Source organism: Lemur catta, chromosome 9 (genome assembly GCF_020740605.2).
Source record: "Lemur catta isolate mLemCat1 chromosome 9, mLemCat1.pri, whole genome shotgun sequence".
Lineage (NCBI taxonomy): Eukaryota > Metazoa > Chordata > Mammalia > Primates > Lemuridae > Lemur > Lemur catta.
Genome location: NC_059136.1, coordinates 22,833,873 through 22,860,350, shown reverse-complemented (window position 1 = coordinate 22,860,350; position 26,478 = coordinate 22,833,873). Strand labels below are relative to the sequence as shown.

General features: G+C 54.1%; 2 protein-coding genes and 1 non-coding gene across 5 annotated transcripts; all 3 read left to right on the top strand.

The window, feature by feature from the left end:
• Positions 1-266: 266 nt before the first annotated feature.
• On the top strand, positions 267-21,373 carry PPP1R16A (protein phosphatase 1 regulatory subunit 16A). Of its 3 annotated transcripts, none has more exons than XM_045561162.1 (11): positions 267-406; positions 15,777-16,763; positions 17,995-18,065; positions 18,142-18,287; positions 19,324-19,427; positions 19,499-19,623; positions 19,705-19,830; positions 19,915-19,990; positions 20,074-20,203; positions 20,379-20,544; positions 20,783-21,373. In XM_045561162.1, exons 2-11 carry the CDS (start codon positions 16,505-16,507, stop codon positions 21,155-21,157), a joined length of 1,578 nt encoding a protein of 525 aa, XP_045417118.1. In that variant the 5' UTR covers positions 267-406; positions 15,777-16,504; the 3' UTR covers positions 21,158-21,373. The 3 variants fall into 3 exon arrangements, with proteins under 3 accessions (XP_045417118.1, XP_045417119.1, XP_045417117.1); XM_045561163.1 differs by lacking the exon at positions 267-406 and adding an exon at positions 13,038-13,078 and having other exon boundaries at positions 15,777-16,640; XM_045561161.1 differs by lacking the exon at positions 267-406 and adding an exon at positions 13,038-13,078.
• LOC123645476 lies at positions 5,037-5,168 on the top strand. Its single transcript, XR_006737591.1, has one exon. It is a non-coding gene; the product is annotated as a small nucleolar RNA SNORA51 (small nucleolar RNA).
• Positions 21,374-21,817: 444 nt separating the features above from the next.
• Positions 21,818-26,289, top strand: GPT (glutamic--pyruvic transaminase). The gene is made up of 11 exons (XM_045561165.1): positions 21,818-23,710; positions 23,849-23,938; positions 24,016-24,124; positions 24,265-24,398; positions 24,549-24,792; positions 24,951-25,030; positions 25,107-25,243; positions 25,343-25,517; positions 25,632-25,787; positions 25,871-25,983; positions 26,051-26,289. The coding sequence occupies exons 1-11, from the start codon at positions 23,549-23,551 to the stop codon at positions 26,139-26,141; spliced, it is 1,491 nt and encodes a 496-aa protein (XP_045417121.1). The 5' UTR covers positions 21,818-23,548; the 3' UTR covers positions 26,142-26,289.
• Positions 26,290-26,478: the final 189 nt, after the last annotated feature.

Here is a 26,478-nt window from a genome sequence, read left to right as displayed (position 1 = left end):
CCTTCTGCCTTTGCACGTGCTGTTCCCTCCGCCCACCCATGATGTCTGTTCTGTCCAGCGTAAACAGATGGCTACTTGCCCTTCCCGTCCCACCCAGGTCCCGAGAAAGCCCCTGCCACGGAGGGAATCACACGGTACGGTGGGAAACCCTCCACCAGTAGTCCTCGGCAGGCCCCGCCCTCTGCGAGCGATCCTCAGGCCCCGCCCCCGGCAGTTCGGCCCAGCCCCCGCCTCCCACGGGGCACTGCGGCTTCCGGCCCTGGGCTGCGCGGGTCGGAAGTGTAGCGTTGCCATGGCGAGGGCCGGGGACGGGGCCCGCCCCCGCAGCGCCTGGAGTAGCGCGAGTTGACCGTCCGGCTGAGTGGAGCAGACCTACTGTGCGGTTGTGGCCTGCGCGACGCAGAAGGTGAGTTGCGGACTTCTGAGACCCGCGGCGGGAGCGGAGCGAGGGAGAGGGGTCCGGGCCGAGGGCAGGGGGCCGGCCCAGGAAGGAAGGGAGCCGGCGCCGACCCGAGAAAGGAGGCCAGGCCCAAGAAGGAGGAGTTGAGATGAGAGAGAGAAAGGGAGAACGAATAGGTCAGGGGAGGATGAGGAGGCCGGCTGAGGGAGGAGAAAGCCGGGGCCCGGGTGAGGGAGTGGTCGGAGACGGATCCGGCCAGCTCAGGGAGCGGCTCAGGGCAGCAGTCTCACCAGGCCCCACTTGGGCGTTGGTGGCCAAGGCCCAGGGCAACAAGTGCTAAGGGTCAGGAAAGGCTTCTAAATGTGGCAGCCTGTGAAGGCCACCAGTAGGGCATTTCGCATAGGAAGTTGTGTGAATTTTTGCAACCTGTTGATTAGGTAGATAGCACTGGAATTATCTTCATTTTCAGCTCAGTAAATAAAGGCCGCAGAAAGTGACTTGCCCAGGTTTTGTGTAGGCTTTGGTGTTAAAACTGGAGCCTCTCTGGGGCAAGTTCTTTAAACTTTCAGGGATTCAAGTGACCTCACTTGTAGTGTGGGATGTCCCTGGACTGCCTCATGAATTGGGGTCAGGGCAAGCAGTACTAACTCATCTGTGCTGGGCAGAGCTAGTGCCCCAGCCTGGGAGGGAGTATACAGGACTGGTTTGGGCCCTGGGCTGTACCAGAGCAGAGGCTCAGGGCACGTGGGATTAATTTCCATGGGTGCAGAGAGGGGAAATGTGTCTGGAATCTTTCCAGCCTTAGAGGAGCCAGAGCAAAGGTAGCCCTCCCCAAAGCTCTGGGCCTTCCTTTTCTTCCTGGATCCATACTTGAGGGTGGAAGTGGAGGTGGAGGTATCACACCTCCTTTCTCAAACCGTGCCTAGCGCAGCTGTAAGCCCTCCTGGACATCTTTGCTCACCAGTTGCTTTCTGGCAGGATTGGGGTTTCCCTGGGAGCAATGTCTTGCTTGCAGTGCCCTGGGTCTCCTAAAGGGGCCTCTGGCTGTGCTGCCTAGTTCACTTCAGGTACCCAGAGCTGCCACTGGCTAAGGGGAGCTCCAACATGGGGCTGAGTTGCCTGAGGAGTTGGTGGCTGCCTGGTGGATCTTGCACAGACATTGGCTCCATGCTGGTAACTATGGTGGATGTTCAGAGCTCTGAGGGGCCAGCTGCCTGCCCCTGCCCCAAGTCCCCCAGTCTTGTTCAGAGCTGGAATGGGGGAGGCTTTGGTGGTTCCTTTCTTCTGCTAATGCCCAGCTGGATTTCCTCACTATTGGCTATCACTTGACTGGCCTGTATTGGCCTCATCCCTAACCTGCTTGGGACATGCTTGGACTCTGGTTTCCCCAGAGAGTTTTCTGGGCTGGCAGGCACCTAGCAAGGGGACTTTCCTATCTTTGGATTTCAGTTTGGGGTATATGTCCTAGGGATTCCTAAGTCTCTGGTCTGTATCAATAGCCGGTTGATACAGCACTCCACTACATGCAGCTTAGGAACCTCAGTCTCAGGTGAGCCCACAGACCATAGCAGCCCCCAGCCCCACACCTCTCTGCCCCAGGTGCATTCCTAGCACCTGTGTCACACCCACCTGTTGGCCAACATGAGACATCTGGGTGGCAGCTCCAGGCTTTTCCCTCATGTCTAGGTTCTCCTGGACCTTTCTCCAATATGTCCTTGGCACATCTGCACACACACCTAAGTGAAGGCCTTTCCATCAAACTAGCTCAGCCATGAGCCCAGAGTCTATGTCACATTCTGTTCATACCCCCAGTGCCGTATATTCAATAGCTGTTTACCTGTTCATTCATTCATCCAGTTATTGAGTGCTTCCTGTGAGTCATGCACTAGATAAGTTCTGAGGATACAGCAGGGAAACAGCAAATGGCATGTCAAGAATTAGAACAAAGGCCTGGTGCAGTGGCTCACACCTATAATCCTAGAATTTTGGGAGGCTGAGGTGGAAGGATCACTTGAGGCCAGGAGTTTGAGACCAGCCTGGGCAATATTGAGACCTCATCTCTACAAAAAAAAAACAAAAAAAATTAGCCGGGCTTGGTGACATGTGTCTGTAGTACCAGTGGCTTGGGAGGCTGAGGCAGGAGGATTTTTGAGCCCAGGAGTTTGAGGTTGCTGTTTGCTATGATGATATCACTGCATTCTAGTTTGGGTGAACCTGTCTCAAAAAGAAAAAAAAAAAATTGAAACAGCAGGGTGATGAGATAAGAGAGCGACAAGGTAAACACAGAGGACCTTTGAGGAGGTCACATTTAAGATGTGGTCTGAGTTACAAGAAGGAGCAAGCCCTATCCTAGATCTGGTGATCTGGTGGAAGAACTTTACAGGTAAATGGAACAGTAAATGCAAGATAGAGGTGATGATGGAGATGATAGTACCAAATAAATGTGATAGACTAGGGGTTAGAAAACTTTTTCATTGAAGGGCTAGATAGTAAATATTTTAGGTTTTCCTGTCCATGTGGTTTCTTTCAAAACTCTCCAACTCTGCCATTTTGTAAAAAGCAGCCACATACAATACATAAGTGAAGGAGCTGTGTTTCAACAAAACTTTTATCTGTGAACACTAAAATGTGTCAAAGTACTGTTCTTTTAATTTTTTCTCAATCATTTAAAAATGTAAAAGCCATTCTCAGCTTATGTGCCATATAAAAACAGACTGCAGACTGAAGTTTGCTAACCCCCATGCCAGATGCCAAAAATGCTATGTGTATTAACTCATTGAATCCTCACAAGAACCTTATGAAGAAGGTACTGTTAGCATTGCATTTACAGATGAGGAAACTAAGGCAAAGAAAGTCAAGAAACTTTACCAAGCCCTGCAGCTCACTGCTGCTTCAATCCTAGAGTCTGGCTCCAGAGCCAAGTTCCCAATAGGACACATTGGCCCGGGCTCCTGAAGTCAGAAAACAGGCCAGTGTGGCTGTGCTGAGAGAGAACAGGGCAAGTAGGGCCAGGCCTTGCAGGGTATAGAGGCTGGGGTAGAACTTTTGGATTGTGTACTTGAATTTTTTACATCAAACTCTATTGAGGTATAATTTACATATAGTAAAATATACCTATTTTAAGTGTACAGTTTGGTATATTATGATTACAACCATCATCCAGAACATAGAACATTTCCGTCACCCGAAAAAGTTCCCCCCTTCCCCTCTGTGGTCAGTTGACCCCTCCACCTAGCCCCAGGCAACCACTGATCTGCTTTCTATTACTATAGATTAAATGTCCCTTTTTTAGAATTTCACATCAATGGACTCATATGTAATGAACACTTTTGTGTCTGACTTCTTTTGCCAGACAATGTTTTGGAGATTCAGGTTGTTATATTCAGGTCAGTAATTCATTCCCTTTTTTTTTGCTAAGTAGTTTGGTATTCCTTTGTATAGATATACCACCATTTTTTATTTTATTTTTATTTTTTTTATTTTTTTTGAGACAGAGTCTCACTTTGTTGCCCGGGCTAGAGTGAGTGCCGTGGCATCAGCCTAGCTCACAGCAACCTCAGACTCCTGGGCTTAAAGCGATCCTACTGCCTCAGCCTCCCTAGTAGCTGGGACTACAGGTATGCGCCACCATGCCCGGCTAATTTTTCCTATATATATTTTTAGTTGTCCAGATAATTTTTATTTCTATTTTTAGTAGAGACGGGGTCTCACTCAGGCTGGTCTCGAACTCCTGACCTCCAGCGATCCACCCGCCTCGGCCTCCCAGAGGGCTAGGATTACAGGCGTGAGCCACCGCACCCGGCCTACCACCATTTTTTAAAACAGAATTTTACCTATCTGTGTACCTATCTATCTATTTATTTATTTATTTTTAGGGAAAAGGGTTTTGCTCTGTTGCTCAGGCTGGAGTGCAGTGGCCAGATCATGGTTCACTGCAGCCTTGAACTCCTGGGCTCAAGGGATACTCCCAACTAGCTGGAACTGCAGGTGTGTGCCACCACACATGACTAATTTTTCTTATTTTTGGTAGAGATGGGTCTTGCTGTGTTGCCCAGGCTGGTCTCAAACTCTTGGCCTCAAGTGATCCTCCCACCTCAGCCTCCTAAAGTGCTAAGATTACAGGTGTGAGCCATCATCCCCAGCATTTTTTTTATTGGGTGGGCAGCCCCCTGAACTAGAATAGGTGCAGAGAGACTCCTCGTTTTTTCTATACATATACCTGTTGGTGGACATTTCAGTTCTTTTCAGTTTTTGGCTATTATAAGTAGAACAGCTGTGAACGTTTCATGTATACAAGTCTTTGCATGAACATGTTTTTATTTCTCTTGGATTAATACCTAGAGATAGAAATGGATTCAAGTATGTGTTTATAAGGAAGTGCCAAACTATTCCCTAAATAGTTGTATCATTTTATATTCCCAATTGTTCCACATCTTCTTTAACTTGATATTATCGTTTTAAACTTTATCATTTTCATGGATGTGTGTGTAATGGTAGCTCATTGTGCTTTTAGTTTTCATTTCCTTAATTTTGAATGGTGTTGAGCATCTTTTCATGGGCTTATTTTATTGGTTGTGTTTGTGTATCTTCTTTTGTGAAGTGTCCAAATCTTTTGCCCTTACAAAATGGGTCGTTTGGCCTCTCAGTGCTTACCACAGGTTGTGTTTTTACACTGCCTGTATAGAAAGAGGAGACAGAGTAAAGCTACCCCATGTACACCCCAGCCCAGGCCCTGTGCCTAGTCTGTATTGTGAATGGGGGAACATGGAGTTGAGAAAAAAGAAAAAATGGGTCGTTTGTTGTTTCAAATTTTAAATGTTCTTTGTATCTTCAGGGTCCTTTTGTATTTTCAAGTTGTTTGCTTGATATGTGTATTGCAAATACATTCTCTTAGTCTGTGAATTGCCTTTTAATTTTCTTAACAGTGTCTTGAAGAACAGTTGCTTCTAATTTTTAAGAAGTTCAGTGTATCACGTTTTTTCTCTTTCTCCTTTTGCTTTCGTTTAAAGGGCAGGTAGGGATCAAGGTTCATTGTTTTCCATGTGGCTATCCAATTGTTTCATCGTCATTTTTTGAACATTGTCCTCTCCCCATTGTATTACCTTACCTTTCTCCTTTGTAGTTTTGTTGAAAATCAATCTACAGTATATGTGTGGATCAATTTCTGGATTCTTTATTCATTGATTTTATGCTAATATCCCATAAATTTGATTATTGTAGCTTTAGGATAAGTCTTGAAATCAAGTAGTGTAATTCTCCAAGTTGGCTTCTTTTTTTCCAAATCATTCTGACTCTTCAAGGAATTATGCAGTTCTGTATAAATTTTAGAATTAGCTTGTCAATTTCTACAAAAAGTCTTCTTGGGATTTTGATTGGAATTGTGTTGAAGCTATAGATATATTTGGAGAGATATATTCGTTGATGTTTTAACAATATACAGCATGGCGTATTTCTTCACTTATTTAGGGCTCCGTATTATAAATATCTATTGCTGTGTAATAAATTTTCTTGGAATATAGGGGCTTAAAGCAATAGACATTTATTATCTCACAGTTGCTATGGGTCAGGAATTCAGAAACGGTTCAGGTGGGTGGTTCTGGCTCCAGGTCTCATGTGGTGGCAGTTAGGAGAATCCACAGTCCTCTGAGGTCTTGACACTGGCTGGAGGATCCCTCACAAGGTGGCTCCCTCACATGGCTGTTGGCAGGAGGCCCCTGTTTCTCATACACAGGCCTCTCCATAGGCTGCTTGAGTGTTTTACATCATGGCAGCTGATTTTCTTTAGGGGGAGCCATCAAAGAGAGCAAGCAAGAAGCCTTTTAGGCCAGGCGCGGTGGCTCACGCCTGTAATCCTAGCACTCTGGGAGGCCGAGGCGGGTGGATTGCTTGAGCTCAGGAGTTCGAGACCAGCCTGAGCAAGAATGAGACCCCGTCTCTACTAAAAATAGAAAGAAATTATCTGGCCAACTAAAAAATATATATATAGAAAAAATTAGCCGGGCATGGTAGCACATGCCTGTAGTCCCAGCTACTCGGGAGGCTGAGGCAGTAGGATCGTTTAAGCCCACGAGTTTGAGGTTGCTGTGAGCTAGGCTTGACGCCATGGCACTCACTCTAGCCTGGGCAACAAAGTGAGACTCTGTCTCAAAAAAAAAAAGAAGCCTTTTGTGACTTACTCATCTCTGAAGGTATACACCATCATTTTTGCTTTTTTTTTTCCTTCTTATTTGTTAGAAGTGAATAACTAGGTCCCACCTATACCTGAGGGGAAGGGGATTAGACACTTTTTTTTTTTTTTTGAGACAGAGTCTCCCTCTGTCACCCAGGCTGGAGTGCAGGTCTAGAGTGCAGTGGTGTCATCATAGCTCACTGCAACCTCAAACTCCTGGGCTCAAGTGATGCTCCTGCCTCAGCCTCCCAAACTGCTGGGATCACACAGGCTTGAGCTACTGTGCTCGGTTTCAAATTGGTAATATTTTAAAGGGATTTTTGCAACTGTTTATGAGGAAATTGGCCTGTAGTTTTCTTCACTTGTCATGTCTGTCTGGTTTTGGGATCAGGGTAATGCCATCTTCATAAAATGAGTTGGGATGTGTTTGTTACTCTTCTATTTTCAGAAAAGTGTTTTGTAGTCTTGGTATTATTTCTTCATTAAATATTTGATATAGTTTAGCAATGAAGCCCTCTGGAGTTTTCTTTATGGGAAAGTTTTTAATTACAAATTTAATTTCTTTAATAGACATAGAAATATTCAAGTTTTCTATTTCTTAGTGAACCCATTTTGATAATTTATTTCATTCAGGGAATTTGTCCATTTGTTTAAGTCAAGCAATTTGTCCATTTATCTAAGTGGCAATTTTTTCTTTCTATAAAGGGCCAAACAGTAACTATTTTAGGCTTTATGGTCTCTGTTGCAGCTATTCAACTCTGATGTAGCACAAAACAGCCATGTAGACAATACATAAACAAATGAGCATTGCTGTGTTCTAATAGTACAATATCTATAAAATCAGATAATAGGCCAGGTATGGCCTACTGGTTAGTTTGTGAATTCCCAACCTAAATTGTTGAGCTTATCATCATAACTTTTTCAAAATATTCCCATTTTTGTCCTTTTTTTTTTTTTTTTTGAGACAGAGTCTCACTTTGTTGCCCCGGCTAGAGTGAGTGCCGTGGCATCAGCCTAGCTCACAGCAACCTCAGACTCCTGGGCTTAAGCGATCCTACTGCCTCAGCCTCCCAAGTAGCTGGGACTACAGGCATGAGCCACCATGCACGGCTAATTTTTTTGTATATATATTTTTAGTTGGCCAGATAATTTCTTTCTATTTTTAGTAGAGACGGGGGTCTCACTCTTGCTCAGGCTGGTCTCGAACTCCTGACCTCGAGCGATCCACCCGCCTCGGCCTCCCAGAGCTAGGATTACAGGCGTGAGCCACCGCGCCCGGCCCATTTTTGTCCTTTTAATGCTTTATAGGCCGGGTGTGGTGGCGCACACCTGTAGTCCCAGTGACTTCAAGGCTGAGGCGGGAGGATCACTTGAGGCTGCAGTGAGAGCTATGATTGTGCCACTGCACTCTAGCCTTGGAGACAGAGCAAGACTCCTTCTCTTTAAAAAAAAATGCTTTTGGCTGGGCATGGTGGCTCAGGCCTGTAATCCTAGCACTCTGGGAGGCCGAGGCAGATCCTGTGAGGTCAGTAGTCTGAGAGCAGCCTGAGCAAGAGCGAGACACCATCTCTACTAAAAATAGAAAGAAATTATCCAGACAACTAAAAATAGAAAAAATTAACCAGTCGTGGTGGCGCAGGCCTGTAGTCCCAGCTACTTGGGAGGCTGAGGTAGGATCAACTGAGCCCAGGAGTTTGAGGTTGCTGTGAGCTAGGCTGACACCATGGCACTCTAGCACAGGCGACAGAGCAAGACTCTGTCTCAAAAAAAAAAAAAAAGAAAAGAAAATGCTTTGTAGGATCTGTAATAATGTTGCGTTTTCAAGCTTCTCCAAGCACAGCTGCATTTTAGAAAATGAAAAAAAGAAACAGAAAGGTGCACCAGTTCATTAATGGTCAGGGAAATGTACATTAAAACCCCAGCTCATACTGTGCATGTCCATCAGAACAGACAGAATGAAAAAGACCACAGAGACCATGTGCTGGGGAGGGTGCGAACACCTGGGAGCACCTCATTCTACCACAGGGTGTCCCTTCGGAAGTGAGCAACCTGCCATGCTCTTTTCTGGGGCCAGGCCCAGCTCTTGGCCTCAGGGGACTTGATGTGGTTTAGCCCAGGTCCCCGTTGGCCAATGTCCTGGGAATGCTGTCCCCTAGACGTGCAGGATCATGTTGCATTTCTGTTGGAGGCAGTGCCTGGGGTGGATGGCTGGTGGGGGTGTCTAACGGCTACTATCTCTTGGACACCCTGTGGTAGAATGAGGTGCTCCCAGGTGTTCGTACCCTCCCCAGCACATGGTCTCTGTGGTCTTTTTCATTCTATCTGTTCTGATGGACATGTACAGTATGAGCTGGGGTTTTAATGTGCATTTCCGTGACCATTAATGAACTGGAGCACCTTTCTGTTTCTTTTTTTCATTTTCTAAAATGCAGCTGTGCTTGGAGATTTTGTGTTTATTGATCACTTGTTCATCATCTCGTGAAGTATCTGTTTATGTCTTTGGCTTATTTTTCTATTAGGTGGTGGTTTTCTTTTTGTTATTTAGTGGTTCTTTTTATACTAGTTGTTGGTTATGTATTGCAAATATCATTTCCCAGTCTGTGGCTTGCTTGTCCATTCTTTTCATTTTTAAACTTTTTATTTTAAGATGATGTCAGGTTCACATACAGTTGTAGGAAATGGCTCAGCTAGATCCCTTGCAGACTTCCCACATTCTACCAATGTTAGGTAATATCATGCCTAACTATATAGCATAATGTTTCAAGGGAACGTTGACATCTATACATGCCATGGACCTTGTTCACAGCTTTGCATGGGCTTGTGTATGCATATGTGTGTGTGTGTGTTCTGTGCAGTGATGTCACTGCAGAATGTGTGTGACCATCACACAGTCAGGACCCAGCACAGCACATCTCAGAGACCTCCCCAGCTGCTCCTTTATAGCTACAGCCACTTCCCTAACCCCTGGGAACCATCTTCTGTTTTCCATTTCCATGATTTTATCATTTCAAGAATGTTCTGATAAATGGAATCCTACAGGGTGTGACCTTGGAGATTAGCATGATGTCCTGAGGCCCATCCAAGTTGTGTACATCACTAGTCTTTTCCTTTTGACTGCTGAGGAGTCTTCCATGGTGTGAATGGACCACCGCCTGTTTAACCATTCATTTGTAGGACACTTGGTGTTTTTTAGTTTTTGGCTGTTATGAATAAAATTACTATGAACATGTGCAATTTTTTGTGTCACTTAAATTTTCATTTCCGTGGGATAAATGCCCATGAGTGCAGCTGCTGGGTTATACAGTACTTGCATGTTAGCTGTTTTGTTCTGTTTTAAGAAATTTCCAACATATTTTCCAAAATAGCTGTTCCATTTCATGTTTTCACTAGCCATGTGTGAGACCCTTTTCTTCACACCTTGCTCTTCTATATGTATGTAACAGTATCTTACTGTGCTTTTGGTTTGCATTTCCCTGGTGGTGAGGGATGCTTATCCACCCCTCTGTACCTCCTCTTCAGTGAACTGTCTGTCCACATCTGTTGCCCATTTTTTAAATTCATAACTACCCCAAAACTTATCCTATTTTTTAATTGGATTGTTTCTTTGAGATTCTTGTGCTCTTGACCGAAGTCCTTCGTTCGGAGTGTGGTTTGCAGATATTTTCTCATTCAGTAGCTGTCTTTTCTCCTCTCTCTTCACAGGTCTCTTTTTTTTTTCTTTTTTGAGACAGGGTCTTGCTCTGTCGCCCAGACTGGAATGCAGTGGTGAGATCACAGTTCACTTCAGCCTCGAACTCCAGGGCTCAAGCAATCCTCCTACGTTGGCCTTCTGAATAGCTGGGACCACAGGCACCAGCCACTGTTTCCAGCCACAAGGCCTTTAGCAGAGCAAAAGCTTTTAATTTTGGTGAGGTCCAGTTTATCAGTATTTTATTTTATGGAATGTGCTTTTGGTGTTAACTCTTTGTAGAAGTTTTATTGCTTCACCTTTTACATTTAGATGTGCAGTTCATGCAGGGTAGAGGCAGACTTTTTTTACGTATGTATATCCAGTTGACCCAATACCATTTATTTGAAAAGGCTTTTCCTACTGCTCTGCATTGTCATAAATAGAGAGTCTACAAGTGTGTGGGTTTATTTCCAGACTCTATTTTGTTCTGTTGGTTTATTTCTCTATCCCTAAGCAAATACGTCAGGGTCTTATTTACCAAACTGTATAATAAATCTTGATATCTAATACTGTAAGTACTTCAAATTTGTTCTTTTTCAGGATTGGCCCTTCTGTTCTTGGCCTTTTGCATTTCTATTTAAAATGGAGAATTAGCTTGTGAGTTTTGCATGATTTTGATTGGGACTGCACTAAATCTTAGGTGAATTTGGGGAGAAATGACATCTTTACAGTTCTGAGTCTTTCAACCCAAAGGCATGGTGTCTCCCTCCATTTGTTTAAGTCTACTCTCATATCTTTTCATAATGTTTTGTGGTTTTCTGTACACATCTTTTGTTAGATTTATTCCTAGGCATTGATGCTTTTGGATACTATTCTATTATTCTGTTATAAATAGGAGATGGCTGGGCACGGTGGCTCACGTCTGTAATCCTAGCACTCTGGGAGGCTGAGGCGGGAGGATTGTTTTGAGCTCAGGAGTTCGAGACCAGCCTGAGCAAGAGTGAGACCCCATCTCTACTGAAAAAACAGAAAGAAATTAGCTGGACAACTTAAAATATATAGAAAAAAAAATTAGCCGTGCATGGTGGTGCATGCCTGTAGTCCCAGCTACTTGGGAGGCTGAGGCAGGAGGATCGCCTGAGCCCAGGAGTTTGAGGTTGCTGTGAGCTAGGCTGACGCCATGGCACTCTAGCCTGGGCAATAGAGTGAGACCCTGTCTCAAAAAAAAAAAAAAAAAAAATAGGAGGTGTACATCCACTTCTGATAGCTTTGGTCTTCTCAGGTAACATGTTTCTATCTGGAAGATTTCTGCAGGCCTTGGAGCTGTCCTGGGGAGTGGCTATGCCTGGTCTTCAGGCAGGGCCTCTGCTGATGTGTTTGGAGTAACTGGGGCTGTGATTCCTCACCCAAGCCCAGTGGAGCTGGGGGGTGGCAGCTGAGGGTGTGGGCATGGGGTCAGGACAGCCTGTGGGGAGCACTGGAGATGTGAAGGCAGGGCTTGCAGGAGTGAGCTGGGCAAAGGGGTGATGGGCAGAGAACAATGGCCGAGAAGCGATGGCAGAGAACGGGGTGTAGAATTGAGCTGATGGGGTGGGGGCAGTCACTGGTGGTGATGAGTTGAGGGTATAGGACATTGTCTCAAAGAAGAGGTCAAGGCTGTTGAAGGATCATCCAAGAGGATGTTGAGGCCACAGGAGTTCTGACAGTGATGGGTGAGGGGTGGTGCCGGCAGCAAGGGCGGGTGCTGGGTGGTGACTGCATCCCAGCTAGGACTCTTGGGGGCAGGCGGTGCAGGCCTAAGTGAGAAGCAAGGGGGAGGGTGCTTCCCCTCCAGGCCCCCAGACAGGGCTGCCAGGGAGGGAGCAGCTCAGAAAGAGCCAGGTTCCCTCAGCAGGGAGGATGCCAGGGAGGGCTTCAAGATGAGGGTGTGGAGAGCCTGGGTCAGAAGCCCCTCCTCTGTCCTGCTTCTCTGGTTACTACTCACCTCTGCCTCTCTCCCATCTCAGCCAAAGTTCTCAGGAGGGTTCCCCCTTGTAGGGGTGACACCTTCCACCCGGATCCTTCCCCACTGCTCGTTCCCCCTTGGGCGGCAGGGATCTCCAAATCTTTTCTTAAAAAAGATAAAAAGGTTTGTCATTCTTTAAAAAAGATCACAAGTGCACATGGCAGGTGTGTCTATGGGCATGGACAAGTCAGGTCTGACTCAAGGTCACCACATGTGCTGCCTAAGCCCATGGTCCAGAGGTGGATCCTGCTTTTATTTTGCAGGTGTCAGTGATGAGGGAATTGAGGGTCCATCTTCTGTCTGGTGTCTATAGTGGGATTTGTGTCCTTCCATGAACTGTCAGTCCTTTGCCCACTTGGGTGTGGCTCCTTTGTGGATTGACCCGAGGACGACTTTGTCTCATTTATTGTAAATGTTTTTGCCCACTTGGTCATCTGTCCTATGATTTTGTAGGTTTGGTTTTGATTTGTTTTAACAATGTAGACATTTTTTAAAAATTTATAATGCCTAGATCATAACACATACAAATGCAGAAATTTGGAAAATTTGTTTTCTTTTTTGGAGCAGGGTCTTGTTCTGTCACCCAGGCTGGAGTGCAGTGGCTCGATCCATAGCTCACAGCAACCTCAAACTCCTGGGCTCAAGCGATCCTCCTTCTGCCTCAGCCTACTGAGTAGCTGGGACTGCAGGTGCACATCAGCACACCCACCTAACTTTTTTTTTTTTCTTTTTTTTGTAGAGACAGGGTCTTGCTGTGTTGCCCAGGCTGGTGTGGAACTCCTGGGCTCAAGCAATTCTTCTGCCTCGGCCTCCCAAAGTGCTGGGATTACAAGGGTGAGTCACCACGCCAGGCCCATTTTGAAAATTTAGTGCAATCAGATTTATCAGTTTTTCTTTTCTGTTTCTGGGGTTTGTGTCAACTTTAGGAAGCTTTCTCCTTTGCTGGGATTCCTTCTTGTACTGTTGTGGTTTTATTTTTTCCTTAAGGTATGTCTGTGATATGTCTGGGTCTGTTCTGGTGTGAGGAGTGAGGTGGATTCCTGCCCTGTTGTTCCAGGCGGTCACTCACTGTCCAGCACCCCATACCGAGAGGTCTGCGCCCATTGGCCCTGCATGGAGCCCCACCCTGCCACTGTCCCAGCTTTCCTACAGGATGTTCTAGGCTCCTGTCTGTGCGCTGGCTGGCCATGCCTTCCTGGACACTCTCTCCTGGGCTTCCTGGCCCTGGTCTCTCCCTGGTGCTCTTCCTCCATGAACACCGCCCACTCCTCCAGTGCTGGGGGACATCCAGTGCTGGGGGTCAGTTGTGTATGGAACACATGTCTCCAGAGTCCCTGGCTGCCAGTGGCTGAATAGGGCTTGTACCTAGAGCCCTTGCATGCACCCTCAGTGTTTTCAGCGGCCCCACTGAGAGTCTATCCCTGCAGTTCCTGTCCCCTAGACGTCCCCTTTGCTTGTACACATAAACAAATCTGTATATACATAGCACCTTTAATCAGGGTGGAGTCAGCCTCTGCACTGTGGTCAACATAGTGTAGCCACTGTCTGGTGACGGTTAGATCCACCTCATCTTGTTAAGAGATACTTGTGCATAGATTTTATTCCACAGAATGACTAGACATAATTTACTTTTCCCAAAATGATGGGCAAATAAGTTTCCCAGTTTTTGCTCTTATAGATATTGCTACAAATAAAACTCTTTTGGTTGGGAGTGACAAGAACCAACTCCAACAAGCCTAAGCACAAGAGAGACATAAAGCCTCTCTCCAGCGAGGGCAGGCAGGGGGTGGGTGGTGCTGGGCTGGCCCTCTTGCTGCCCAGTCACTGCCTGCTACTTCCTGGCCTTCTCCTGCCCCTGCCCCTCCCTCTCTTCTTCCATGTCTCGAATAGTGCACAGCCTCTCCCTACCCCTCGTCCCCGTCTCAGGGTGAATAAAGCAAACACTTTCTGCCCCTCTGGGCTCTGGCTGCACCATGGATGCTGAGAGGTGGGAACGGGAGGCACAACGATGGAGTGGTTAATGGGGGCTCTTGATTCAGGTGTGCCTTGGTCTCCCCAGGTGAAAAATAGGATGTTGGCAGTGCCCACCTGCGGAGGGCTACAGCAGTGTGGGTGGTGCTGGGGCACTCAGGCCTGGGGCCTGGGCACTCAGGCAGGCGTGGGTCTGTCCTCATTGGAGCTGCTAGGAGTCTGGGCTAGGGTCTGGGTGTGCTGGGCCTTCCACCCTGAAGGCCAACTGCCCCGTGGTGTGCAGGCTGAGGAGATGGCAGGGTGGGGGTGGGGGGCAGTGGCCCATGTTCTTCTAGGGTGCTCCTCCTACCTGGGTCCCACACTCCCACTCTCCTGGGCTTTGAGCTGAGGACTGGGATATGTCAATCAGATTATTTCTGTTTGACATTTCAAGAAGACTTGGGGGAGAGTTCGTGGAGTCGGGGGAGCCACCCTGCCCAGCCCCCTCTTGCCCTGGGTGGGATATTGTGGCCATTTAGCCATTTGGTGGGACTCTGCCGAGCTGACCACCAAGCCTGTGTAGCTCAGGCTAGGGGCGCATCTTCCAGGCTCTGGCAGGGTGTTCCTGCTCCTCTCATGGCTGGAAGCAGGAGCCCAGGCTTGCTAAGGTTCAGCTGGGCAGCCAAGATTCAGGACAGCAGGAGGCAGCCTTTCTTCCTAGAGCCTTTGGACCTGCTGTGTTCCATTTGTTCTCTCAGGTTGTTTCCTCTTCTGTAGGATACGAGTGTCAGCATACCTTTTCTTTTATAAAATGATGGGGGTAGTAGGTGACATTCCTTTCCTGGAAGAAGGGGGCATTCATTGAGACCTCTGCATGCAAGTCTGGCCAAAGAAAGGTTGGATCAGTATCTAGATGGCCACGAGGTCTGGCTGAGTGGAAAATGGGACACCTAGTGGACATCCTCTGGGCAGAGCATGGCCAGTGCCTTCTGAGGAATGGCCTGTGATCAGCCCAGGGGCCACACTTAGTGTGCTGGGCAGGACTTGGGCAGGCCTGTGCCCCAGCTGAAGCTGTGTGTGTGTCTGCCTCGACAGACCCCAAGCCAGGTGGTCCCTTTAAGCCTCTGTTCACACAACCTTGGCTTTTCTTGCAGCTGAAGCATTGACTGGCCTGGGCCAGGGAGCCCAGCAAGGAAGAGGTCTAGGTCCCAGGCAGTGAGAACTGGGTGTTGGTCAGGAGAGCGGGTGCCCATGTAGGGCCCTCAGGGCAGTGCCTGGCCCTGGTGGGGCAGCCCCTGGGGAAGGCCCTGCTGTGTGTGGGCTGTTCCCCTGGCTTTCAGCAGCTCTTTCTGAAAAAGGCCGGTGGGAAGAGCCTGGGACAACCCTCCCCTGCCCTTCCTGAGTGTGTAGGACAGAGAAACTTATCTCAGGACTGCTGCTGGCAGTGCTTTCTTTGGGCAGAGGGGCTCACACAGGTGGACCCAGAGATGGCAGGGAGCCTGGTCTCACCTGAGGCCCAGCACGGGGCTCCCTGGAGCCTGCTTTGGCACCTGCCTGGATGTGCTTCCTTGTTGCTCCTCAGGTGTGCGTGGCTCCGGAAGGGGAGGCTGTCCTGAAGACACTGTCAACAGGCCCACCTGTGCCCTCGTGCCCTGGCTGCCTAGAGAGTCCCTGGGCACTGGCCACTGGGACCCCAGGACTCTGACCACACGCCCTGCCCCAGCCTCTGCGGCTGCACCTCCTCATTAGCACTGATGCACTGACTGTGGGGACAACTGGGAGGGTCTAGGTTGGGCCATGCCTGCTCCCAGGCCCCCCCCAGGCTCCTGAGGCCTGGAAGGTGAACTGAGGGCTCTCAGGGGCTCCTAGCTGATTGGATCTGCCCTCCCTTCCCCCTCAGGAAGGTGCCAGGAAGCTGGAGCTTTGTTATCTGGATAATTAGCTTCAGACCCTGGACTTGAGGCCGGCCAGGTCCCACAGGCTGTGCACCCTGACCTCAAGAGGAAGGCAAGGCTGCCCACACAGAGGCCCTGCCTGTTGAGCAGCTCGAGGCCAGGCCTGCCTAGGGAGTGGGCTGTGGCTACCTTTCCACGTTGCCCTCGTTGCCTGTGGTCCATGCCCCACAGGGCGGCCTGAGCACCGTGTGGGTCCTCCTGACCCAGCTGAGCCAGGGCAAAGGGCACAGCCCTGGGAAGGGGATGCACCCAAGGGTGCCAGTCCAGCCAGCTGCCCTGCCCCTCAGGCCTGGCTTGGCACCCAAGTCCCCCGCTCTGGTGCCCCGAGCAGCCCTGTGGGCTGGTAGCACCCACCATGGCCGAACACCTGGAGCTGCTGGCAGAGATGCCCCTGGTGTGCAGGATGAGCACGCAGGAGCGGCTGAAGCATGCCCAGAAGCGGCGTGCCCAGCAGGTGAAGATGTGGGCCCAGGCTGAGAAGGAGGCCCAGGGTAAGAAGGTTCATGGGGAGCGGTCACGTAAGGAGGCATCCGGGCGAGGGCCCCAGAAGCAGGTTCTCTTCCCGCCCAATGTTGCCTTGCTGGAGGCTGCTTCCCGCAATGACCTGGAGGAAGGTGAGTGCGGTTGAGCTCTCTGCACAGTGGACGGCCCTCACCCTGGCCATCTGGGTGCCATCTCGTGTCAGGGCTCAGGGCTGGGGCCTGTCTGTAGCTCCTGGGCTTTAGACCCTAGGTCTGGCCAGGCCACCTCAGCCTAGGCAGCCTTGGGTCCTCCCATCAGGCAAGCCCTAAGCAGTAGGCAACCCTGAGGCCAGCCCATGCTGGGACAGCTGTCCTTCAGATGGGGGCTGTGTGCAGGGGGGTCCTGATGTGAGGTGAGCTGAGTTGCCAGTGGTGGGCCATGGGGCAGGCCCACAGGAACCTACAGAAGCACCCAGTGCCTGGCCCAGCTGGATGTGGGGTGGCTGACAGCCTGCACTGCCTCTTGCCGGAGTGCTGGGATGCTCAGGAGAGTCCTGGTCTCCGTCTCCGTAGAGTAGGATGGTACTGCCAGAAGGCAAGGCCAGCCAGGCCTGGGGTAGACCCAGAGCCCACACTGACCAGAGCTCAGTGACAGGCCTGGGTTCTCAGTAGGCTCCTGTTCCTCCCTGTGCCCCATGCTTCCAGCCCCAGCTGTGTGCGAGTTCCATTTCTGGTATCCTGGCATCTAGGGGGAAGAGGCCCGGAGGCAGGGGATGAGGAAAGAGGGTGCTGCGGGTGTACCATAGGGAGCTGTGGGAAGGCAGGTGTGTCCTCCTGCTGCACACCAGGCACGGCCAGGGAGGACTCTGGTGACCCTGGCGAGAGCTGGGGCCTGAAATGGGATCTCTGAGGGGAGGGATGAGTTCTGCAGGGTGAGGGAGGGGGCCTCAGTGTTAGTTAGTAGAGGACCCAGCAGAGAGTGAACACAGGGCTGGGGGTGGGCAAGGCCCCCTGGTTACTGCGACTGGGGAGGCAGGTGGTGCTTCCAGGCTGCAGTAACTTCAGGGCAGGCAGGGAGCTGGGATTGTTAGAAGGCTGCTCTCACACAGGAGGGCCTGTTTTGGGGGTCTGGGGTTGGAGCTCCGGGATGCAGGGCCTGCAGGCATTCACAGAAGGCTTCTGGGGGTGTGGGCTGCTTGGGGTGGACAGACACTGCTGCTCCTGAGCCCCCTCCCCTGGCCCTGTGCATCCTGCTGTCTGTGCCACTGGCTTCTTCTCTGCCCCTCCCCAATTCCTGGGCCACAGCACAGTTGGCCCAGGGGCCTGACCAGGGGCAGCAGGCCACACAGGACCCCACCCCAACCTTGTCTTCCCTGTCTTACAGTCCGCCAGTTCCTCGGGAGTGGGGTCAGCCCTGACCTGGCCAACGAGGATGGCCTGACGGCTCTGCACCAGGTCAGCCTGTATTTGGGGTGGGCGGGGCAGAGGGGCTGGTTCCTGTCCCTGGCCACTCAGGTTGCCTGGTTTGCAGTGTTGTATTGATGACTTCCGAGAGATGGTGCAGCAGCTCCTGGAGGCTGGGGCCAATGTCAACGCCTGTGACAGTGAGTGCTGGACGCCTCTGCATGCTGCGGCCACCTGTGGCCACCTGCATCTGGTAGAGCTGCTCATTGCCCGGTAGGGCTCACTGGGTGTCTTTGTCAGGGAGGGGCTTCTTCAGAGGGCAGCTTAGGTGGCTGCTCTTGGTGAAGTATCCCTGGCCCTTGGTCTCCTGTGTTCTACCTGTTGCTGACCCACCCTGCCTGTGTCCTAGCTTGAGAGGAGGGCCTGGGGTCCCAGGGGGACAGACATGTGCTCAGGGCAGCATGGTCTTTGGCCTGCCTGGCATGCATTCTCCTGCCAAGAGGGCAGGACCTCCAGCTCTGACCTGAGGGGGCTCCCCAGGGTCTGCACAGAGAAATGCCATTTTGGTCAGAGTGACGAGGGTTGAATATAAGGAGGGAAGGCTGGTGAAGAAGCCAGGTGGGCCTGGGATGGGCAGTACCTGGGCATAGGTGGGGCCTTTACCTTTAACAAGGAAGGCCCCTGAACAGCTGCCTCAGAGCAGGGAGGGTGGTGGCTTCATCAGGAGCCTCCTCCCTCCCTTTCCTCCTTAACTCCACGCCCCTCCAGTAGGATAGAGGGAGGGTCGGGTCAGGCCACCCTTGGAGCAGTCTAGGCGAGGTCAGTGGCTGTGTGGGTGAGTGGCAGTCCCTGTCAAACACAGGTGCCACAGAGTCTGGTGGGGTGTGCTGGAACTACAGAGGGGACACACAGGCAGGCCCCCAGAGCTCCCACAGCCCTGCAGGGCTTTCGAGCAGAGCCTCTGCCTGGCCGTGTTCCTCCCCACCACCTTCTGCCTCTGGGTCCCCTAGAGTCCAGCTGCCTCCAGCAGGTGAGCCCATTGTGCATGTTTATGGGGGCAGACAGTTGCCAGGAACTTGGAGCCCCAGTCAGTAGAGACTGCAGGATGGTTTATCTGGTTTAAACACAGGATCCAGGGTTGAGGGGCCTAGAGGCAAGCCCCAAGTAGGTGGGGCCTGGGCCAAGTCTTCCATGTCTTCCCTGTACTTCCTGAGGGGCAGCCCTGGGCTCTGCAAAGGGAGGACATGCTGGGGACCTCTTTGAGGAGCCTGGTCCTGTGGTTAGTGCTCCCCATCCATCCTACCTGCAGTGGCGCCAATCTCCTGGCGGTCAACACTGATGGGAACATGCCCTATGACCTGTGTGAAGATGAGCAGACGCTGGACTGCCTGGAGACCGCCATGGCCAACAGCGGTGAGTATGGCTATGCCTGCTGGAGGGGGATGGGCCCCTGGTGTGCTCACTCTAAGCCTGCTGCCTCACAGGCATCACCCAGGACAGCATAGAGGGGGCCCGAGCTGTGCCAGAGCTGTGCATGCTGGAGGATATCCGGGGCCTGCTTCAGGCTGGGGCAGACCTCGATGCCCCCCTGGACCACGGGGCCACGCTGGTGAGAAGTGTGGGGGAGCTGGGGGGAGTCGCTACTGGAGGGGCACAGGGCTGGAATTCAGACTGGGCTGCTTGCCTGCAGCTGCACATTGCTGCTGCCAATGGGTTCAGCGAGGCAGCCGCCCTGCTGCTGGAGCACCAAGCCAGCCTGAGCGCCAAGGACCAGGACGGCTGGGAACCGCTGCACGCAGCAGCTTACTGGGGCCAGGTGAGTGCAGGGTTGGGAGCAGGTGGGTGGGGGTGGGCTCCATGGCTTCAGAGCCTTCTGCAGCCGTGGCTTGCTGGCCCTCAGGTGCACCTGGTGGAGCTGCTCGTGGCACATGGGGCCAACCTAAACGGAAAGTCCCTGATGGACGAGACGCCTCTTGGTGAGCTCAGGGGGTGCCCATTTCTACCTTGTGGAGGGGAGGCAGGGAGGGTGCCCCTGATGCCTGTGCCCACTTCTCCCCAGATGTGTGTGGGGACGAGGAGGTGCGGGCCAAGTTGCTGGAGCTGAAGCACAAGCACGATGTGCTCTTACGCGCCCAGGGCCGCCAGCACTCCCTGTTGCGCCGCCGCACCTCCAGTGCAGGCAGCAGAGGGTGAGCCATCTGCCCAGCCCCCAGCCCCTGCCCTCTCACAGGCCCTGCCTCCTGCCCACCCGGACAAAGCCCCTGCTGATGTCAGCCGCCTGGTGGAGGTGCCAGCTGGAACTCTGAGCTCTGGGGCAGAGTCCACGGGGCAGGCAGTGTCCTCCTCTCACTTTCTCCACCCCAGGAAGGTGGTGAGGCGGGTGAGTCTAACCCAGCGCACCAACCTGTACCGCAAGGAGCATGCCCAAGAGGCCATCGTGTGGCAACAGCCACCACCCCTTAGCCCAGAGCCGCCTGAGGATGATGAGGACGGCCAGACAGATACTGAGCTTGGGCCACCGCCCATCGAGGTGTGTGCCCCGCCCCTGCTGGGCCCAAGTAAGGCTTCTGACCTTACTTGGGTGCCTCGGTTCTCCCTCTACACTGGCCCCCTCTGGAGGCAGTGGGGTGGGTGCCCCACAGGGGTCAGCTGCTGCCTCCCACTCCCTTTTTTCTGTCCCTCCATGACCATACAACCTGGAGGCCAAGGCTGGGGAAGATGGAAGGGGGCACCTCCTGATGCCTCTGGGGCCTTCATTCTGTCCACAGGAGGACAGCCCTGAGGCGGCCAGCCCACACAATGGCCAAGTAGGGGGCCCCCCGGGCCGGCACCTGTACTCCAAGCGATTGGACCGGTGTGTCTCCTATCAGCTGAGCTCCCTGGAGAGCACTGACCCCCACGCCCTTGTCCGAGACAAGGCCCACCACACCCTGGCAGAGCTCAAGCGCCAGCGAGCTGCTGCCAAACTGCAGAGACCTGCCCCTGAGGGACCTGAGGCTCCTGAGTCTGTTCTGCCTGCTGATACCGGGAGCCCTCAGCCTGATTGTGGCTTTGGGGTGGCAGTGGACCCACCCTTGCTCAAGCTCACAGCCCCGTCGGAGGAGGCTCCCGTGGAGAAGAGGCCTTGCTGCCTGCTCATGTGAGAGGCTGTGGGCTCCAGGTGGCATGGCCCCTGCCCTGCAGTCCCACCCCACAGTGTGTCCTGCTACTGTAGGTGGACAGCGTGGAGCCTGACTTTCACTGGCCAGGATGTCTTCTCTCAGGGATGGACCTGTGGCAGAAGACATGCATGGGGGGCAGCTGGCTGCAAAGACTGTTTTTATCCCATGATTCCTGGTAAAGGGCTGTTTTGCCACCGAGCCTTGTGTGTGTCTCAGTTGAGCCACCGTCCCCACTGTGGTGAGCAGGTTGTGCTGCTTGACTGGAGAGCTGCCCATTCCCATGAGCACCTGAGGCCTGTAGGTGCATGCTGGGGCTTGTGGCAGCCCCAGCCCATGTGTGAGAGCGAGGCCCATGGCCACTGGGCAAGAAGCCTGGCCCTCACCCAGACCCACCCTTATAGCTTCCTGGAGGCTCCTCTGTAACTCTGCCTTCTTGAGAGGAGCAGGGTGCTCTGGAAGGCGATTCCTTGGGGGCCAGGATTGAAGGTGTCTGTGCCAGAGGGGCAGGGACTGTGGCCTGGAAAGGGAGGTGTTTCCTATCAGACTCTTGGGCCAGAGCTAGAGGGGTAAAATGGGTACAAGGCTGGCGTCAGAAGCTCCCCTGGGGTGGGGTGGGGTGGGGGCGGGTGTGAGGCCGCAGTTACTGGCAGGCAGCCCTGATCCTGGGGCCTGGCTGCCAGCTTCTGCCTGGGCTGGCATAGAGGACAACCAGTTGGCCTCTTGTGCTCTGAGCTGGCTGGGCACAACGTGTCAGGGTAAGAGGGGCCCCTAAGGGGCTTCAAGCAGGAGGGCTGAGGGCACTACCAGTTCATCTATGGCAGACAGCTTCATACAGCCACCAGTACTGGGGATATGGGTGCAGGCTACCCTCCCTACTGGCTTGGCACCAGCTGGGTCAGTCCACTGTCCCTCCAGCCTGCCCTTCCCCTAGCATCCGTGGCTGTAGGAGTGTCCTTAGCAGGGCTGGGGGAGGGCCAGGGGCTGGCTGCCGGTTAAATTTAGTGTGTGAGGTAGGGCAGCTGCCCAAGGTCCAGCTGCCACTTGGGTCCTGCTGCCAGGGGGTGGGCAGGGGCTGGCCCTGCCTAGGACCAAACTCTTAATAACCTGTGCTCAGGCCTGGGGGTTAGTGGGGCAGGCCTACTTGTGTTGGGAGGCTGTTGTGGCAGTGGAGCTGAGAGGTGTGAGGTGAGGGGGTGGCCAGTCGGGGCTCCCTGATGGCTTCTGTCTTAACTAGCAGGGTCAGAGGAGCAAAGACCCTCCCCTTGCCTTGGGCCTGACCAGCTGCCTACAGCTCAGCTCAGAGGGCTGGCTTCTGACCCTCAGTTCAAGTTTAGATGCTGGCTGCTGGGGTAGGCCAACCCTGGGCACGGCCTGTCGGCTCCTTGCAGGGCCTGTGGAGGTGGGGCTCTGAGGGCCTATCACGGCTCCCTTCCCACTCTCTCCACCAACCAGGAGCAAAAGTGAAGGGGAGCGTAGGTCACCCCTGGCCTGGAGTGTGTTTCAGGGGCAACCCCCAGCTGGTGCCTGGTGAAAGGGCATGACTACAGCCTGGACAGCTGAGGTGTGAGGTGTCCCTGGGCCCAGGGCTGGCCTGTCTCCAGCCCCCTTGCTTAACATCCCTGACCCCCTGCAGTGCTGATCAGGGACCAAGGTCCAACCATAGCGCCCTTGCAGCCTCTAGGCCATGGCCACCAGCCCAGAAGGGGCTGAATGGAACCCAGAGGCTGAACTTCTCACTCCCCTCCCCCAGCGCACCCCCCCCAGTCCCCCGCCCAGATTCCTGAGGCCTGGCTCAGTTACCTAGGAGACAGGTCCACTGGCCCCGGCAAAGATGGGGGCACTGAGAGGGCTAGGCCTCAGCTGAGCCCTGCTGGGGTAAATCTCCAGCGGGCCCTGGGCTCCATTCTCATCTTGGGGGGGGTTACCCTTATCCAGCTCTGCCAACCCCCAGAGTTGCTGGGCCCAGGCTTAGCCCCTCCCCTCCCATGACACTTAGTCCCTCCCAGTTGCCTAGACTTCTGTATCTGCCCCCATCTGGGTCTCCTGCTCTCTTGTCATGGGGACACTGGGCGGGCACTGGGCCTCGCCCCAAGCTCCGCCTGCCGCCTCACCCACTCCCTCTGGCTCCCTGGGGCAGAACTGTGCCCAGACGGGTGGGGCGGGGCCCAGCCGTCCCCAGCTCCTTCAGCCCTTTTTGTCCCTTTCAGTGGGATCAGCGGGCTGCAGCGAAGAGGGTGCCCTCTTACCTTGAGTCTCCACAATCCAGGCTCCCCTCTCCCAGCCCTGGTCCACTGAGCCTGGACCCACCTGCCCCCATCCCCACTTTGGGGTCCTGCTGTCTGAGCTGCCTTCCTGCCTGGTCTGAGCAGAGCCATGGCCTTGAGGGCAGGTAACCAGAGCCAGGCTACACGGAATGGGCTGAAGGAGAAGGTGCTGACACTGGACACCATGAACCCGTGCGTGCAGAGGGTGGAGTATGCCGTGCGAGGCCCCATAGTGCTTCGCGCCTTGGAGCTGGAGCAGGAACTGCGCCAGGTATGGCCCCGGGCCCCCACTGCTGACTTCCAGGTTGCACCTAGGCAGCTGAGTAACCCCCAGCTCCAGTGGCACATGGGACAAGGGCTGAGGGGTTAATGGGGTCCCATCTCACTGCCAGCTCCCCTTCCCTCCCAGGGTGTGAAGAAGCCCTTCACGGAGGTCATCCGTGCCAATATCGGGGACGCACAGGCCATGGGGCAGAAGCCCATCACCTTCCTGCGCCAGGTGAGGCTCCTGCACAGCCCGTGGCATGCCCCCTCACCCTAGCCAATGTGCCTGGCTTCAGTACTTGGTCCTCCTAGGTCCTGGCGCTCTGCGTAAACCCGGATCTCCTGAGCAGCCCCAACTTCCCTGATGATGCCAAGAAAAGGGCGGAGCGCATCTTGCAGGTGTGCGGGGGCCGCAGCCTGGGTAAGTGCTAGTTCCAGACCCAGTGCAGCCCCAGGGAGAAGCAAAGAGGGGTAGACCTGCCTGCTCAAGGGGTAGGTCCCTTCGGAAGGGCTGCAGGGGGACTTGGTCACCCTCATGTGCGCCCCTCCCCTGGGGTCCAGGGGCCTACAGCATCAGCTCTGGCATCCAGCTGATCCGCGAGGACGTGGCTCGGTACATCGAGAGGCGCGATGGAGGCATCCCCGCGGACTCTAACAACATCTTCCTGTCTACGGGGGCCAGCGACGCCATCGTGGTAGGCCGGGCCTGGGCAGGAAGACACAGTGGCCCTTTGTGTGCGGCCTGGCCGACCTGGCTTGTTCTGGCACGGCAACGGGTTGCCGGGGTGGGGGACGGGTGTAGCTTCAGGCCCTGCCAACCTCACCCAAACCCCTCCCACCCGCAGACAGTGCTGAAGCTGCTGGTGGCAGGCGAGGGCCGCACGCGCACAGGTGTGCTCATTCCCATCCCCCAGTACCCGCTCTACTCCGCCGCGCTGGCCGAGCTCGACGCGGTGCAGGTGGACTACTACCTGGACGAGGAGCGCATCTGGGCGCTCGACGTGGCCGAGCTGCGGCGTGCAGTGCGTCAGGCACGTGACCACTGCCGCCCGCGCGCGCTCTGCGTTATCAACCCTGGCAACCCCACCGGTGCGCCGCCCGCCCCTCCTTCCCGGCCCCCTCCTCCCGCCCAGCCCGGAAGCGCGTCCCGGGTCCATTCTGCCCGGGCCAGCCCGCCCCCGCTGCCCGGAGGAAAGCAGTGCGCGCCCTCGGCTGACGCCGGCTGCGCTACATCCCCCGCGCCCCAGGGCAGGTGCAGACTCGCGAGTGCATTGAAGCTGTGATCCGTTTCGCCTTCGAAGAGCGCCTCTTTCTGCTGGCTGATGAGGTGTGGGCAGGGCCGCGTGTGGGAGTGGGAAGCAGGGCAGCCGCCGGCTCCCCGTGACGCCCCACCGCCCCTCCAGGTGTACCAGGACAACGTGTACGCTGAGGGTTCGCAGTTCCACTCGTTCAAGAAGGTGCTCACGGAGATGGGGCCTCCCTACGCCAGGCAGCAGGAGCTCGCCTCCTTCCACTCTGCCTCCAAGGGCTACATGGGCGAGTGCGTGCGGGCCGGGCGGGTGGGGGCTCGCGGACTCCAGCTGCCACGGCCTGGCTTGCCTTGCCCGGCTGGGCCTGGACGCCCACTTTCGCTTCGCAGGTGCGGGTTCCGCGCCGGCTACGTGGAGGTGGTGAACATGGACGCTGCGGTGCAGCAGCAGATGGTGAAGCTGATGAGCGTGCGGCTGTGCCCGCCAGTGCCGGGTCAGGCCCTGCTCGACTTGGTGGTCAGCCCACCCGCACCCTCCGACCCCTCCTTTGCGCAGTTCCAAGCGGTGAGCGAGGGCGGGCCGAGCGGGTCCGGGCCACAAGGGTGAGGGCGGGGGCTGAGGTCCCGCGCCCCCGCGCCTCCCGGCCAGCCCTGATTGACACGCCCTCCACGGCTGCAGGAAAAGCAGGCTGTGTTGGCGGAGCTGGCGGCGAAGGCCAAGCTCACCGAGCAGGTCTTCAACGAGGCTCCCGGCATCCGCTGCAACCCGGTGCAAGGCGCCATGTACTCCTTCCCGCGCGTGCAGCTGCCGCCGCGTGCGGTGCAGCGCGCTCAGGTCAGGCGGGGCTGGCGGGAGCGGGGCCGCGAAGGGGGTGGGGGCCGAGTCGTCCCTCCCTGACCCGCCTGCCGCGCTCCCAGGAGCTGGGCCTGGCCCCTGACATGTTCTTCTGCCTGCGGCTCTTGGAGGAAACTGGCATCTGCGTAGTGCCTGGGAGCGGCTTCGGACAGCAGGAAGGCACCTACCACTTCCGGTGAGGCCGGGTCCTCACGGCCCCTCCCTGAAAGCCTCCCCTTCTGCTTACGGTCCATTCCTTTCAGGATGACCATTCTGCCCCCCATGGAGAAGTTGCGGCCGCTGCTGGAGAAGCTGAGCGGGTTTCACGCCAAGTTCACCCGCGAGTACTCCTGAGTACCCTAGCTGGGGCTGGGGTGGGCTGCCCCTGGACTGACTGCTCAGGGCCCTGGGGGGTTCTGGAGCCCTCTGGACTTGGTTCTGCTGCCTGGGAGGCTGGGCCCCTGCATCTGTGCAGGTCCCTAATAAAGCTGTGATGGTCTGACTCCTTGGAGGCAGCTGTATGAATGGTCCCTACCTTTGTCCACCCTGACTGCATTCATGCAGGTCTGGGGATCCAGCCCTGAGTGGACACTTGTCCTAATTTCAGGAGGAATGGTTGAGGAGGCAGAGGAGATGTTCTTCCGGCCTGGTTTACTTGTTCCTCCTACAGACATCTCACCTACTGTGGGCT

Excerpts from the sequence above, each read along its gene's own strand:
- PPP1R16A (XM_045561162.1), top strand. The coding sequence starts at position 16,505 with ATGGCCGAACACCTGGAGCTGCTGGCAGAGATGCCCCTGGTGTGCAGG. Across the intron at positions 18,288-19,323 it reads GTAGAGCTGCTCATTGCCCG|TGGCGCCAATCTCCTGGCGG; the intron begins GTAGGGCTCACT and ends TCCTACCTGCAG. Across the intron at positions 20,545-20,782 it reads TTGGGCCACCGCCCATCGAG|GAGGACAGCCCTGAGGCGGC; the intron begins GTGTGTGCCCCG and ends TTCTGTCCACAG.
- GPT (XM_045561165.1), top strand. The coding sequence starts at position 23,549 with ATGGCCTTGAGGGCAGGTAACCAGAGCCAGGCTACACGGAATGGGCTG. Across the intron at positions 23,711-23,848 it reads TGGAGCAGGAACTGCGCCAG|GGTGTGAAGAAGCCCTTCAC; the intron begins GTATGGCCCCGG and ends CTTCCCTCCCAG. Across the intron at positions 24,125-24,264 it reads GTGCGGGGGCCGCAGCCTGG|GGGCCTACAGCATCAGCTCT; the intron begins GTAAGTGCTAGT and ends CCTGGGGTCCAG.